This window comes from Vanessa tameamea, chromosome Z, assembly GCF_037043105.1.
Source record: "Vanessa tameamea isolate UH-Manoa-2023 chromosome Z, ilVanTame1 primary haplotype, whole genome shotgun sequence".
NCBI classification, from domain to species: Eukaryota; Metazoa; Arthropoda; class Insecta; order Lepidoptera; family Nymphalidae; genus Vanessa; species Vanessa tameamea.
Genome location: NC_087341.1, coordinates 11,665,870 through 11,683,110, shown reverse-complemented (window position 1 = coordinate 11,683,110; position 17,241 = coordinate 11,665,870). Strand labels below are relative to the sequence as shown.

The 17,241-nt window shown below is 28.7% G+C and overlaps 1 protein-coding gene and 1 non-coding gene across 3 annotated transcripts in view; one reads left to right on the top strand and one right to left on the bottom strand.

Moving 5' to 3' along the window:
• Positions 1 to 17,241, bottom strand: part of LOC113396253 (forkhead box protein F1-like) — a 31,597-nt gene that overhangs the window by 2,216 nt on the left and 12,140 nt on the right. The window contains exon 2 of one of the 2 annotated variants that reach the window (XM_064220365.1): positions 222 to 325. The exons of the other annotated variant lie outside the window; for it this stretch is intronic. Within the exon in view, the coding sequence (XP_064076435.1) occupies positions 267 to 325 (59 nt within the window). The 3' untranslated portion in view covers positions 222 to 266. The remainder of the gene's footprint in view (positions 1 to 221; positions 326 to 17,241) is intronic. 2 annotated transcript variants of the gene reach the window in all.
• Trnaf-gaa (transfer RNA phenylalanine (anticodon GAA)) lies at positions 6,411 to 6,483 on the top strand. The gene has a single exon. It is a non-coding gene; the product is annotated as a tRNA-Phe (tRNA).

Below are 17,241 nucleotides of genomic sequence, written 5' to 3'. Positions count from 1 at the left end.
TTTTAAATACCTTATTAAATGAGTTTATACACATTATACCCTACAATTATATCGCATTTGGCATTAAGGATTCACGAGGACGCAATATTCCAGAGAGTTTACAAGACATGTACCATACAAAAGATCACAAAAAAAAAATCTTTTATATGACCTCTTTCTCAAGGATATTTTCATTAAGAATATCAATTCGCGCTGACCAAAATTACTATGAAATGTAGTACCTGATATTTAGAAACAGTTGTTTGGACCTATTTTAAGTTTCTGATTCAGTAAACAGGTGTTGAATAAATTCGAAGAGTGTCTGGTATTGCGCCTTCGATCCATCCTATACAAAGTAAACATTATTTCCTTATTAAAAATCTTGTGTTTATATTAAACATATCGCAACTGATATTAGCTTAATATATCCAAAAATATTTAAATGTAACACATTTTTATATAAATCAAATAAAAAATATGACGTTAATTATATAAAACGTGAATGGTGTGTAGTGACCCTAACTGAGCCCGCACGCATCGGGATAATGCATTGTTCGCAGTGTCAATTCCTTGGATCTATTTTTAAAAGGTTGTTCCACGTCAGTTTTTGTTTTGTATTGCAACAAAAATAAACGTTTAAAATGGTACACTTACAATATCCCTATATATTACTATAATATCTTCTACTTTACTTTATTTTATACTTTTTATTGTATACCACACAGGTTAAATAAATAAATACAACATACATAGATCCAGCCAGATAAGAGACGCGTACAATTTTGGCGACCTTATGGCTTATCGCTACATAGCGATCTCTTCCAGGCAACCAACGGTTTAGGTTAGGATAGCTCATAGAATATGAGGTGGATGAAGCAGTAATGATGCTACATAATTACCAATAAGTAAAAAACATTTTAAAAATGGTTGTTAAAGAATCGTTCTTAATAGGTTTTATCCGTATAGAAATATCTGTAGCTAACTAGTTAAATGACAATTAAATATTTTACTGTGATTTAAAGTAAGTATATGTTTGTAGGTAATGTTGTTGTAGGTTTCTTAGGTAGTTATTACAATAGTTAGTATTTGTTATGCAAGTATAAGGGAAAACATTATTCAGACATGTATCGAATTTTCTTAAGTAAGTAGGTATTAGAGTTTTTCCTAACTTGCATTATCCATATTATCACATTACCTCGGACGCGGAATACTATCTGTGTAACATAAACATTTGCAAACATCCATACAATCTTTTTCCCGAAATATTTAAGACATCAAAAACTATACCGCAAAACTTTTTTTTCAAACATTTACTTTCAACGGGGCGTTGGGACTTAACACAAACTTTTATCCCCAATTTCACTCATACGTAGAACCCAAAACATAGAATTCTATATTTATAAGGCCAATTTTTTTTTATTAAGCCCCTCTAGCGATAAGTAAGTAATTGATGAGTCAGTCATTTTAAAATATTATGCGGTAGATTATGCCACAGATCTACTTATATCACATGCAAAAGAGATGTGATCCAATATAGGAGGATTTTTTATAGTCAATGTTTTAGAAACAGTGTAGTTAAAATGTTGAAGGTTTTTAAATTGAAGTGTCGAAAAATATACATAAATTGAGTAAAAGAAGAACTTCTGCGTTCGTACAAATTATTACTAAGTAAATAATAAGTACTAGCGACATATATTTTGAGACATCCAGACTATAAAAAGAAAAAGAAATAATATGGAATGCGTTAGTAACATATACAGTTAAATTAAAACTTTCAAACAAACGTCTGTTATCTACGTTAAATCAAAAATGCTCATAAACGGAGCACTGGGCAACATAAACATTGTATCAAGGTTGTCGTTCTCAAAAATCATTCTCGTATTTTTTATTAAAGCGAACGCTCGTCGGCTTTCTGGCGGGTTATTCTTAAAAATACCTATTGCATTTACAAAGATCAAACGAGTGGAACAAACGCAACTTCGTGTAAACAGTTCGTCTAAACGCTCATATGTACGGAGCGAGTGCTGGCTCTTCCCATCCGTGACCTGACGCCATTATCGATGCGTAAACTGAAATACATCATCACTCGTGACTAAAATTTTTAAATAGCTTTTTACTATATGTATTGAATTTAGAAATAGGATTACATTTTGTTATATCTAATACCTCTTCATTTTACAAATATTTATTTACATATAATAAAAATTTATTAGGTAGGTAAGTAAATTTATATCAAATAAAATAAAATTGTGTTATTGTATTTTGTTAATATTAAAATCTTATTTCGAGTACTGGCCGATTTCTTAGTCGCCAGTTAGCTTTTATCAGATGCATAAAATTTACGTTTTGATAAAATACAAAATCAGGAATAGTACAAACTAATTCTTAAATTTAAAATGAAATAACTTGAAATTATTGTATTTTTTTTATAACAATTAAATTTTATTTTTATAATCCACGTAAGTGCCATAATTATAACGTTGTTTTAGATGTCTGATGTTGTGTTGCATTATTTTTTCTCACAAACTTAACAAAAACATGCAAATTTGAAACTTATTATATATATCTGTATCATCTCTTTTAATATTCGTGATACAGAATATATTGAGCTCAACTATCGTATGATGATGCAAGAAAAATAATAATAGAATAAAATAAATTTAAACTTCGTGTACGTGAATACGATCGAATATCATTTCGGTACATTTTATTTAAATAAATTTATATGACTCGTTTCTACTATAATACAAGTAACACGCGAATGTCTAAATTTAGTTATTTTATGGAGAAGCTGAATAACGCGAAACTGCCAATCAAACTTCCGTTTTGGTAACGATAAATTCTGTTTCATCGATTTCATTGCGGCCACTAATAAATCTAAACCAAGAAACTGTTCCAAAGCGACTTGGGAAGATAATTCCAGGATTGTTGACATTTGTAAAAAAAGAAAAACAATTGTATGTTATTTATTATAAGGATATAATATATAAAGTCGTTTTATATGATCCGATAGTCCTTAATATCCGTAGTAAGTGTGTTGTATAATAATAACAACATCGACCTCGCGTCCGCTTAGTTAGTGGACTGACGGCAGCAAATACGTTCAAACAGTGAACTGGTACTGGTGCTGCCATTGCACAAATGCACATGTTACCGCAGCTTTTACGACCGTCGTAAGGGAGTGTAGCTTCTGAGAAACGGGCTGCGCACATGGGAGGTAATAAACTGTCGATTATCCGGCCCTGATCTATAAGTATTTATTGGCCGTGAATTTATTCCCCTGATCTTAACTGTCTACGAATAAGTCATTGTAGATATTTAATATTCATATAGTACCTTTTGAACGTACCCCAAATAGAATTATAATAATGTAACTTGTTTTTAATTAAACGATACGGTACCTACCTATTACAATAAATTATTTTTTAATAAATAGGATTTATTTTATAGTGAATACATATAAAAGGGTTTTCAAGTATTAAAAGGCATATATATGGATGTTGTATCTGCTTGAGGTTTTGTTAAAATTATATCATCAATAATATAATATATAATATAGCCATCACGTGTCTAATAATGATATTGTGAGATTTAGATAAAGTTCTCTTATGATAAAACCAAATTACGAATGTTCAAAATCAGGGCAAATCAAAGTCTAAATCTTTATATTATGCTTGCCTCTGACCTCAAGCCTGAGAAGAATCGGTTTTTTTATATTTTATACATTTTTTTTATTTGATAACGACAGGGGGACAAATTCTATTAACATATTATGCTGTTCCCGGTTCTATTTCGATCCAGCTTCGACCAAATCACAACTGGATCGTTGTGTTATTAGAATAAGAAAGGTTTTTCTTTTTTCTTATTCTACTAACTTAATTTTCTTCCATGATTTATTTTATTTTATTAAGTATTTTTGAGATAAAATAATTTAATCTTTGGTAATTATAAGACACGTCTTATCGACAATGATAAAAACAATACTAAAGTAACGCGGCTCTTATCGTCACTTATAGTATTCCCAACTGAATAATTAACCTTTAACTATTATAATTATGTACTTGTGATAAGATTGTGAACTATTCAGATAATTCTACTCAAAGTAAGCAAACAAAATGATATGTGCCAACCAACGCATACATATACAGCTTTTATTTTTCAATACTAAACAAAATTTATTTTGTTTATTAAGAAATTATAAGAATTTTCAATAATTTATTTGCTGAATACGTCATAAAGTTATCGAAGGTCCTTCCAAACACACAAACAAATCAAAATCAAATTGTATATTTAAAAGAACTGTTAAAAATTATTACGTTAATAATAGTTTAGACAACTTAAATTAATTTCCTCGTATTGTACTTTTTATTATCGTATTAGTTAGTGCATAGCAGTCATATATAATATACATATTTATATAAGTATTAAGTATAATTATTAGTATGTAAATATTTGCGTGTAAGTTTGTGGCTGCAAAGCCTACCAAGATTATGTTTTTAAAAAAAAACTCTCTCAGATCGGGTTGTCTGGAAGAGATGGCTAATTGTATACTATGGCTAAAATGTTCACCCATCGTACAACACATCCATTTTTTTATTTTGATTTATTTGTAGTATTATTTCTTTTTTTAGTCCTAAGATTTCATTGACGTTAAAATAAATATTCTTAATAACTAATTAAATGTCATTGATAAAAATATATATTAATTAGTTTATTTATTATACAAGTGGTACGTTCATTTTTTAATCACCACTTAATGAATTGTTTGCTTGCTAGGTCAAACTTTTCCATATTATGCCAAAACATTATTTATATATGCCTGCAAAAGTTTCGATTTCTATACTAGGAATACAGAAAAGTGCAAGAGGTTGTAGTTACAAAGTTTACGCGTAGTATATGTCTATATATATGTATAGTATGGATGCGCATAGAGACTCGGGCTGGAAATTTTTCAAATACAAAATACACAATATTATATTATTTTTACAGCCGTATAAAGTATGTGGAATTTAAACACTAGGTAGTGGGTTCAATTTCAGATATTACGACTGAATCGATTGTTTTTTTCGTGCTTGGAGCAGAATAAGGATTTAACAATTTTTTTTTAACTTAAGAGCTCTTTACCCAAATGTGGGACATTTACGAGCTGGTAGTGTATGGTGACTAAGAAATAATCGTTAATAGGTAAAATTATTTCTTAAACTCTTAATACTACTTATTCTACCGTTAAAACAGCTTATAAAAAACCGGTGCAAAGTGCTGCAACTGTAATATTGTGTAAGAACTAAAATTAGCATTTCAGAATCTTGATAGATCACGTAAAGTTATTTGGAGACATTCAAATCTCGAGCGTCCCGAGGACCTCAATGATTTGGTTGATCATTGCAGCGACAAAACTGATGTGATTTTTTTATCTAGCATTGATCAAATCATAAACTACAGTTTATTCATTATTGATAGAATTGATGTTTAAATTATCAATGATCCATACTGCTGTATATATAACTTAAGTATATTTTAGAAGAGATTTAATTGAAGTTGATTACCGTTATAAAATAAATATCATTTTGTAGGAAATTTCTCTAGTTCCATTTATTAAACAGTTGTTCGTTGTAAAATGAATATACACATGCATTGTGATCAAAGCATTTAATTTGATGATGTATTGTACTTGCGAAGTGGTATTGTACTGGTGCTCTAATATATCTAGAAAAGTCTTTCTTGTTGTGAAGATTTCCAAGATATTCACATATCATATATATATATTATAATAATTAACTTATTTATAAACAATTTTATAATTTAATACATTTTATTTTAATATCATGTCAACAATTCAGTGCACAGATTGCAATGCACTGCAAATTGCATTGATATGAACTTGCAAAAATGCATCGTAGTAACGTTGCAAGTTACCAGGAGAGCATAAACAGATATTGGTTAACTGTATTTTAATCGATACCTCATCCCCTAGGTCGTATCGGTGCACTAGAGCACTAGGGTGGGTGTCCCCCACCGGAATGAATAACCGTTTCGTTGATTGAACGTTTAAAATCTCCCTATGTCTGTTAGTCGTGTTTGTATTATATATTATTTATGTTGTACTAATTTATTTTTTAAATAAGTTAGTTAGTAATAAGTTAAGATACTTTTTTAATATTTTTAATTTGAGTAAAGTATTTAAATATAGTAATATTTTTTTTATTTTCTTTCGAGTAGAGTTTATTAAATAATTTGAAAAGTCGAATTTTAATTTCTTTATGTATGTGAGCAATTACCATTTAGCAATTACAATAGCAATTATCATTTTAAAAATACGATGCAATGCAAACTTCATAGTTTAATTCAGTTAAAGAATAAAAAAAAAAGTTTTGCTTACACATTCATAATATACTTGAAAATGTATGGATTTTTTGAAACTTTAAGTAGCAGCCGAAATAGCTCAGTTGGGAGAGCGTTAGACTGAAGATCTAAAGGTCCCCGGTTCAATCCCGGGTTTCGGCAATATAACTTACTTTTTTTTAAATTCTCATAATAATTATTTATATAATCAATTATCTCACAATCTTTCTATTTTAATATGAGTCTCTTCATTTATTAGTTCGTAAAATGCAATTTGCCTTAAGCAGATAGTGAGTAGAGTTGACAGTTATAAAATGTATGTATTATATAGGTATTATGTTAATTTATATATAATAAATATACTTCAATAGCGTTGTTCTGCATTTTTTCTTTACAATAATGAACTTGAAAGTAAAATATCCTTCTTTGATTTTAATTGTGGGAAAATATAATTTGCAATTATTCTTTACTGTACACATGATGAGATCACAAATATGTTAAAAAATGAGATAAGTTAGGAGGTACCTATGTACCTATATGAGTATGAATATATGTATTATACTTATTACGTTTAATTTTAATTAAATTGATTTTGAAAAAGTTACTGGCCTGTTAGAGAGCGGCGCTACGGTTGTATAAAAAAAACAAATGAAAAACGTGCGAACCTACTGCGACATACGTTGTGTGTTTCTTTTAATAAAAAACATTTTATAACTGACTTCTAGGTTGCAGACCTGAATCAGAGACCTAATCAAACACATTTTGATCAAATTCAGTATCATCTCAGCTTGGCCGCAGCGAGCCACCATGGGCAGAACTTTACTTTCCTGCGTATTTTCTTCGTGTCGGTGATGATCGAGAATGCAAATAACAATATTTTAGCTGTTAATTATGAAAGTTTATTCTAAATAAAATTAAAGTACCCATATTGTTATCAATAAACTCCAATTCTAACTGAACTAATGCTATTTGACATTATAAAAATCAATTGATAAAGGTTTTCTGTTTTGGCGCCTAATTTAGATGAGCGATTTGCAGTTTATAGTTAAATGAAATAAAATCAAAACAAAACCTGTCATAGGTATGGAAATTCCTAAAAAAAAATTAACTACTACACGAGTTTTTACTACTCTACGCATTTCTAGGTCACGGATCTACGGATGCTACAATGCGTAAAACTTTATACATGAAATATAAATAAATTAATCAATATAGTATATTAATATCACAGCTTTTGTTTATATATGATATAATAAAATAAGTCATTTTTAAATAATTTTAACGTGGTAATAATCGACTACATAGTAGTAGAAGAAGCGGTCAGCTATAATTACGAATACCATTATGGCTGATTCGTCTATCAAGTTATTTTTTCTATATGAAATTATTAAAAAATATTTCAATAAATTATTTTCCTAATAATGAAATTAAACCCATAAAATAAAAGAAATAGATTAAACTTTAAATATGATGTATTTAGAAATATTAGATAAATGATTAATGTAAAAATCCGGACCGAATAAAAATATGGTAATGAAATAGAAAAACCCACCACATTTAACTTTTAAAAGAATAAAATTCTTACCTTAAGTTGTTTATCTATAAGTACAAAGAAATAAAAATGAAGTGTGTCTATTATTTTAAAATAACTGTCTCTAAAGTTGATATGATTATCATCATCATTTGCGAGTTACCGAAACCAAATTCATTTTTTTGTGAACTGTCGAAAATCGTCACTTAATACAGATAATTATCCTGACAAACTATAACTCTCATTTTCTGTCTCTCTCTTACACATTATTTAAACTTATTTTTTGTTATTGTTTTAATTGACACAGAACTCGCAGAATGCAAGATCGCTTCCTCCCTTATCCCTTATGATATATTCAGTCAATTTATATTATATATTAATCGCAAAGAGGTATGAGTAGTAATTTTTTTTCAACCATTTTTTATATTTTTCTAACATAATATGAATCCGAACACTTTTTTAACTAAATATACCTAACTCTAAAAACCATCAATATAATTTATAAATCACATTAAAACATTATATTTATGTCAAATAACATCCACGATTTCAAATAGTGAGGAATGAAAGCGTGGAATTTTGACATTAAACAGCGCTAGGTATGGTTTTTGATTTGACAGGGGCATATGGAATACCGTTTTTAGCCAATAACGCGACGCGAGCGCGTTACAAGGTCGTTTGTGTTTTCGATGGCATACAGAATCAGGGCCCAGGTGAAATCGTAAGTTCATTAGCATTAGCAGCCTGTAAATTTCCCACTGCTGGGCTAAGGCCTCCTCTCCCTTTGACGAGAAGGTTTGGAGCATATTCCACCACGCTGCTCCAATGAGGTTTGGTGGAATACACATGTGGGAGAATTTCGCTGAAATTAGACACATGCAGGTTTCCTCGAGATGTTTTTCTTCACCGCCGAGCACGAGATGAATTATAAACACAAATTAAGCACATGAAAATTCAGTGGTGCCTGCCTGGGTTTTAACCCGAAATCATCGGATAAGATGCACACGTTCTAGCCGCTGGGTCATCTCGGTACTGGGCCATCGTAAGTTCAGCTAAATAATGAAATAAATATAACCTAAAAGTACGCAGTGACATACTTACATATATAAGTTCGAAGTGCAATAAATCTTCAAATGGTAAATAAAAAAGGTCTTATTGACTCTATTCAAGAATCTATTCGCAAAGTTACTTACTATCACACAATTCATTATTGGCAATTGACGTCCACAATTTGTCTCAATCAATTGACGGACTCGTATCAAAATGCCCTAAGTCGATTATCAAAATTTTAGGAGCGAAATATGTACGGTTTTTTTTTTATAACTTGTTGGCTATTATTATTTTTATGCCCAGTGTGGTAAGATAATAAAAGTTCTTAAAAATACATTTTTAGTAAAAAATCAGAAAATGAGTTCATATAAACTGAACAATTTAAATATACTTTTAGAAATTAAAAGATTTAATTGTATTAAACAGGGCTTACAATGTTTTACTATATTGATAAAAAATGTTCGACAAAAACTTAAAATATAAAGCCAGTCGACGAACGTTTTGTTGGACCTTAAATTCAATGAGCGAATAGAGTTCAATATCCTCAACATTACGAGGCACAAGTACTAGAACCGCATGAAACCAAAGAGGTTAATAGTTACGATACACCCAAAAATATATATCTATTTTATATAGCACTTTCCCTCTCATTCATTTTACGCTCTTGAGATTGCAGATTCAATAAAATGTCACTCATGTTCAAATTAAAAAAGAAATGATTTTAGAAAAATTCGTATTTGTATTTCGGTATTAACGACTTATCTTTGGAACTCAAAATTGGAACTTAAAATACAACTCACTTAGAGTTGTATTTTTAGTTGAATGGTGATACGTACTACTTAAATTAATTCCGTCAATATAAGAGTTTTTGAATTAAAACCATCTTCTTTTACTATCAAATTTTATTACTCGTGAAATATATTAGTAGTAGCCATCAAAAGTTTGAAATAATTTGCTTACTAACTTTATTAGTGATAAAAATATGTTCAGGTTCCTTGTAATTTATGAAGTGCTAGTACTCAAGTTGGTTGAACAGGCAACCAATCAATACTTGTTTTGTAATCATGCGCTTTTCCATTCATCATCGATATCTAATCTCTGCAACTTCCTCTACGCATGTCTACGTTCTCAAGAATATCAAGGCTCTACGTGTACTACACTAACGTAATACGTATCGTATGAAAAAGGTCATAATAAAACAAGTTTATTGCACTTTCCTTTTTTTAGAAACATTATAATTAGTGCTTGCTATATAATAAGTAGATATATATTTGAAAGCCACGTGTTCTTTGTCATAAATCATCAAAAAAAAAAGAAAAGTTATTTACAATAATAATACATGTTTTCAAAAACATGTATTATTGTAAATAACTTTTCTTTTTTTGTAATAACATAAAATAACAAAAGTTTTGAAGATTTACATTTAATTAACCACAAAACAATGCCGCATAAATAAAAATGTAAAATGTTTGTTGACATAACAAATTCATAGAGAGCAATAAACCTCAAGTTACGAGGCCTAAATACTAGAAGCACATAAAAGCGAGGAGATTTGATTATGACATACACAGAGTTGTAACGGAGTATATAAAAAAAGTATACCTGTGTAATTTCATGTTGGCAGCATTTATTTAAAATATAAATAAAAATATATACAATAATACAATTTATAGTCTATGAGTGCGAGGTCTGGAATATTATTTCAGTTATACTATATTCAAAACGACAAACATAAAAATAATTCACTTCAAGTTTATTGACATATACATACATATATATTGTATAAACTTTTAGGTACCTACTTATTTAATAAAATTTACTATAAAAGAAAGAAAGTAACCTCTATTTATTTGCTCTAAGTATTTGCTTTTATTTTTTCCTAAAGTGCATTTAACTGCAGTAACTTTTAGAGTAAAGCTGAACCTTAGATGTCTCTACGATTTAAATTAATGATATGGATAAATTAATAGTTCATAGGTAATTAAAATAGAATTTAAATATAAAACAGATATTCAATAATAAATATATATATTGTGCATAGTAGCTTGTAGCTACTTAGCACATAATATTTTTTGCATAAACATGTTTGTTAGCCTAGTTTAATGTAGCATGGTTTTATGATGAGGTGTTGGAAAGTATTTAGTTTTTAATTTTTCCTAACTTTTTTTTTATACAATAGCTAGTTATCCGTCCTATCTTCGCACGGATAGAATGAGTCTACATAGAACGTGTTTATTGATGAACAAACATACATACCTTTTGGACGTACGCTGAATAACTTATCGAAGTTTCATCCCAATCAGATTAATGGCTTATAAAGCCTAGAAAAAAAAAATTAAATTTCCCGCTTTTTTGATAATCGAAAATTTAAGAATTTGTTTTAGAAAAATTTACACAGTTTTAAAACTAAGTGTTTTCCTGATGTTAAATAAAGTGATTTTTAATCTCTATAATATATTTTCTATTAAAAAAATTACGTAGAACGCTACCAACAAAAAAACTAATTAAAATTACCTAAAATTTCGTCAATTAAAAATAAAACCCAATTATATTATATTTTACGTCGAAAGTTTTTTTACTTTCAGTAGTTTCCCAATCATATAAAGTATAGACAGTCTATCTATCCATAAAGAGTATAATAATAAAATTTACGGATAAAAATAATCGTTTATTTATTTTCTATTATTTTTATTATTATATGACTAAAAATGTTTTAATATCTATTCTTAGCTTAATAAAAATCTGTTTTTAAAACAAATCAAAGCTTTCCAAGGTAAAAAAAGGATATTTTTGAGCTCGCGAATAGAGAGAAGTTGATGGTCGGTCTACAGAGTCAGGCCTTAGTTATTTTTTTAGATATTATTAACGAGAACATACAAAAATAGCCGCTTTGGGGCATCAGAAATAGCAGTCCGTGTGTAAACCATTATCTCGTATACTTTGAGATAGCCAAAGTAAAAAAAGCAGACATAATAAATACATAGGTATGATGTTAATAAATTTTATGAAGCTACTGACAAATTCAATATTAATTTTAATTAAAAATAATCAAATATTAACATCATATCACTCAGATAAGACAAATTTTATATAATTAATACATTAATTAAAAAGGAACTAACAAAAATAAGTCCTGTTGCTAACCAACAGGAGCAATAACCTCACATTACGATGTGAAAATACTAGGAGCGCATAAAAGCAAAGAGTACTGTACAAATAAAATACACGTGACAGTAGCGCCGTAGTGCAATACATACAATTTGTATTATATAACATATTATATTGCTCTCACTCTTACAGGAGCTGCATCCTAGGATAAAACGGATTGGACAAAATAGCGCGAAAATTCAAATTCAATAAAGTATTAAATAAAAAAATATTTTCATAAATATTTTACCACATATTACAATTCACAATTGTAGAGTTATACGTAATTTATAAACGATTGTATATTTAATAAATGCCTTAAGACATAATGTTTAATTTTTTTTCCTTAGATGATATTTTGTATAAGATTTCTCTAAAAGCGCGAAAACCAAAACACAGCACATAACTCTTTATTGTCTATATCACCTTTTCAATATTATTAAAATAAAATTGTAATAACGAATATATGATTAATGAACGAAGTTCAAACATAATCATTATTAAATAATTGTATAAAACATATGTGAATATGCATGCTTTCCATTTTTCTAATCTTATTTCTCACATTTTGTTATTGATAACACTCGGGCTCAATAGCTAATAAAGCAAAAAAAAAGAAAATTGTTTGACAAATAAAAATGTCATTCTTTTTTAAGTCCTTGTTTATTTTTTAAAAAGGAAAGACAACTTTAGAAACTACAAAGTCGACGACTTATTAGTGACAAATACAAATCTATGGTTTCTAAGCCATGCTATGCCATCTTAAAGTTGAACTAGGATATAGCAAAAAATAAGTGTACTTCAATAACTCATTCATTTTACTGTACTAAAATAATGACTTTTGATCAAATAAACGTTGAAGCTTGGGATAATAAATGTCGGCACTTTAATAAAATTAGAAAACGTGTGTTTGAAATACTTTAATTATATAGATAGTTTGAAATAGATTAGAGCTTAAGTTAATACTTAAACTTGTAATGATAGTGATTCATGCATCTTTATTTGCTGAAAAGTGAAAACTGCAGCAATGAACCACCTCCTCGCAGTTTATGAAATGTTAGTACTCAAACTTCCTCAGTGCCCTAATAAATCAATATGTGCAGCCATGCGCTTTACAGAGGACATTTTTTTACCTTTTATGACAATGACAGACCAAAGACGTGAGCAATGACTAGGAGGATGAGCAACGGTTCATATTCAATTCTATTAATATTTAGTTTTACATATTTTTAAATAAGCAGAATGCGGTTTATAACAAAACTAAAAAAATGATATAGTTTTTCTGAAATAAATTGTATCTACACCAGTTCGGGATGTAGATTATAATTTAAATTACCGCCAAGAAATTCAGTAGTTACTCTTTTCCACTAATTAAATAATATGGTTTAGATCGATGCTCTCAAAAAGGCGCGAAGTAGATGTGTCATTTAAGAATGGGTCATTTTGTGCTGTACTTAATAAGTCAAAAAAATATATATAAATAATCATATACGAATTAAAAATGTCTAACTTTATTTAGTGCTATATTATTTATATAGTTTTCTTTATTAATAATAATTGATAATGTATACCTTAACCGCATTCGACACTCACATTATATAATTTGAAAAACTAAAGTTAAAAAATAAAAGATAATCTTATGTTTTTTTATAGAAATACATGTGCATTAACTATTATGTATTATGTTAACTTAAGAGAATTACTTAATTCTCTTAAGTTCTGTGGTCATAACCTAACCTAACCTAACAATGTTTTAATTTCAGCCAGATGTACCGATTACCGATGAAAGGCAATACGTAAGGCTCAAGACCTGGAGTTTTGGCGCAATTTTAGGGAGGTCCATTGGCTGAAGATGAATGATGATATTTTCTTAAGAACTATTCATAATATTAAGGAATGGCTGCACATGATTGCAGGTAAATTTGCGGGAAACGGCAATTGTCGCTGTCGCTGAAGTTTTCGCTGTTATTTGCTAAGAAGCAGTTTTGTTGGAATTATGTCGACGGTGCATGTCTTGGTATGCGTTTGTATCTCACGTATATATCCAATTATCTCCGTGAGTGGTTGTTTACTCTAAAATCGAACTGTTCATTTTCAACAACGAAACCGGTACGACTTCTGTTTAATCGAAATATTATAAAATATTAATATAATGCACATAGGTTATTTTATATAATGTAAAGTAATTTAAATCATCATATCATTATATAGGTAATTAAATAGCCATTTAAGTGAAAAAAAATCGCGTTGCACATGAAAACAACCTAGAAAATATTTTTCAGATATTATCTGTTTTTCCAAGGCTTTTATTGTAGTGCTAATAATTGTAAATTGTGCAGTCCAAAGCTCTATAATAAATATGTTCTTTTTTTTTATAAATACTTACTATAGAATAAAAAATACAAGAAAAGTATATTTTCTAGCATGTTAATGAATTTTTTGAACAAAAAAAAATTGTAGTAAAATTATTAAATACGAGTAGATACTTCATAACCAAATATAACCATAACCATACTTCAAATTCAAAATATAAACCAAATATAATTTTTTTTTTGTTTGGCTTCGAATAAATAACTCAAATTTATTTTTGTTTGGCGGTAAAAATGGAAAGTACGCCAAAAAAATAAAGTCACTTATAATAATAAATTTATAAGGTAACTCAAATTATAATTATAAGGAATTGAGATTTCGTGATTTTTCTTACAATTTAATTTTGTTTCGTTAATTTTTGTACGATTTGGGGCAAATTATATCATAACAACAAACACAAACCCGATTAAAACTCAACTTTACTAAAAAAATATAAAGGGGTTATGGGAAGAACGTCTCATAGTGCAACTCGTTACACGTGTGCTTGTTTGCTTCTACCTGTGTGTATATTTAAATTGTAATGAATCAGAATGAGAGAAAACACTGAATTTCACTGCCTTCGCTCCTTCTGCTCTTGCATACAGGTTTATCGGGACTGCATTTCGCTTCCTCACAACCGTAGCTCCTTGTTTTTATGTTACCTTAGTATTAATGCACCATAGTTATAGGTTATTTCGATCACACGCCCATGTATAAATGGTACATCCTTGTATTTTTTGATATAGTATACCAATTTAGTCATATAACATAAACTAGTTATTAAAAAATAATATATCTCACAACAAAATTCACACTTATTACATATATTCTTATTACTTCTAGCGATGTTCAAATTACATAAGTAATTTAAATTAATTAAAAATCTTTATTCAATATAGAGTGTTACACTTGCTTATTGATAGTTAAAATTCTACCACCGGTTCGGAAATTAATACCTCGGACCTGAGAAGACCCGGCGAAAGAAACTAATAATAAATAACAGTTTTTTTAAAGTGTTTCAATTATTGAAAAACTTATGAGACATTTTCAATTTGCTTTAAGCAATTTTGTAATCGAGTAATTAACTACTCGACGTTGTTTTATTAACAAAACGCATTTTACTTACTTTTAAGGTTGAGAATTTGTTATTTGAAGTTCGACTTTACGTATATCTAAAAAAAAATATGCTATAAAATAATTGTAAAAAAATAATCTCAAATATATTTTGATGCAACATGCGGTCGAATAGTGAAATCAAATACTGACGTGTTGTAAATGTAAAGCTTATATATAATTAATGATCCCAAAGCTATTATAATACACGTGAGTAAAGTTTTAACCTTCATCATTTATAACATTATAAATGTTTTTGCAGTGTTATTATTTCTGACTAGAGAGGTTGAAAAAGGGGTGTTCTATCTTACCAGCGGAATTGAAAACGGTATCACCGTTTATGTTCCTTTGACTTCCTATTTTTTATTCTATTGATTGATTTGATTATTCTATTGTACTCATTTTTCGGTGTTAGATTTATACGAGTAGGTACAAATAAAGAAGGAATTTGGAAAGGATTAATTAAGAGTACTTTGATAAGAAATTGTGTACTTATGACTTATATAGTTAGAGCTAAGCTATAACTAAGAAAAAGTGCCAGTAAAACAAATTATCATCACTTAAAAACGTCTTATCTCTTGTTCAAATTGTTGTTAAGATTCTTTTGATTTTTATAATGAAGGCCGATTTCTAGACCAGACATACATTCCTATAATCACATGAAAATTTCTCGTAATACTAAAAAATACTTGATATGAAAACATTTACGATAAAAAAAAAAATTATTATAATATATTAGCAGCGTTACATTACGATAAAATCCTTGTAGTTCATGAAGTTCTAGTAAGCCATGTTTTCGAACACGCACTTTCCAAAATTATTTTATTGTTTATTTTTTTATTTATATTTTGAAAATGTACAGAAAAATAACAATGAAGGACAACAAAGCACTAATAATATTATAAATGTGAAAGTAACTCGTTCGGTCTGTCGGTCTGTCTTTTACTTTCGAGGCTACGTCAATGATAAGCGGAAAGCTCGAACCCTAAGAAAGCCACCTCTAGAGGGTTTATCTCAGGGTTGAAGGTTAAAAATGTACATTTTTGAAAAAGTTATTAAATATGATTGTAATTTTTTAAATACCAATACGCTCTGTTTCCTTACTCACATAACTCACTGGGATTTTCACTCCAATATGATTAAAAATAGTTCAGGCGCAAGACCGATGGCTTTACGTGCTTTCCGAGGCAAGGGAATGTAAAGTACTCCTACCAATTTCCTGAAGTGAGAATTTACTGAACAAAAAATCTAATAACTTTTTATTGACCTGACCCGGCAGTTGAACTCTCAGGATATAATCTACAGCTTAAGAACATGTATACAAAAGCCATACCATTTTATTACGTAAAAATACCCTATCACCATAGTCAACATAGGTTATAAAATATTATGGAATTTTTTAACTAAAAGCGATTTCATCATAAATATTTAAGCTAAAAACGGCCATATAAATAATATATAATGGTATAACGATACGAACGATAGGCTCTGTGCTTTTATGTAGTCCTGGTACTACGTACTGAACTTCTATAGAAAGTTTAAAACAAAACTCAATACCAAGAAAGTTTATTTTATAAAGTTATTTTAATAGTTTACAATTTTATTTTATTTATAAATTGATTTTCTAATAAATAATCAATTATTATCTAATAATGCTTTTATTATTTTTATTTAGTAAACCCGAATGAAATTCGACAACGTATCTACTTCCGATGCATTAGATAAGAGTT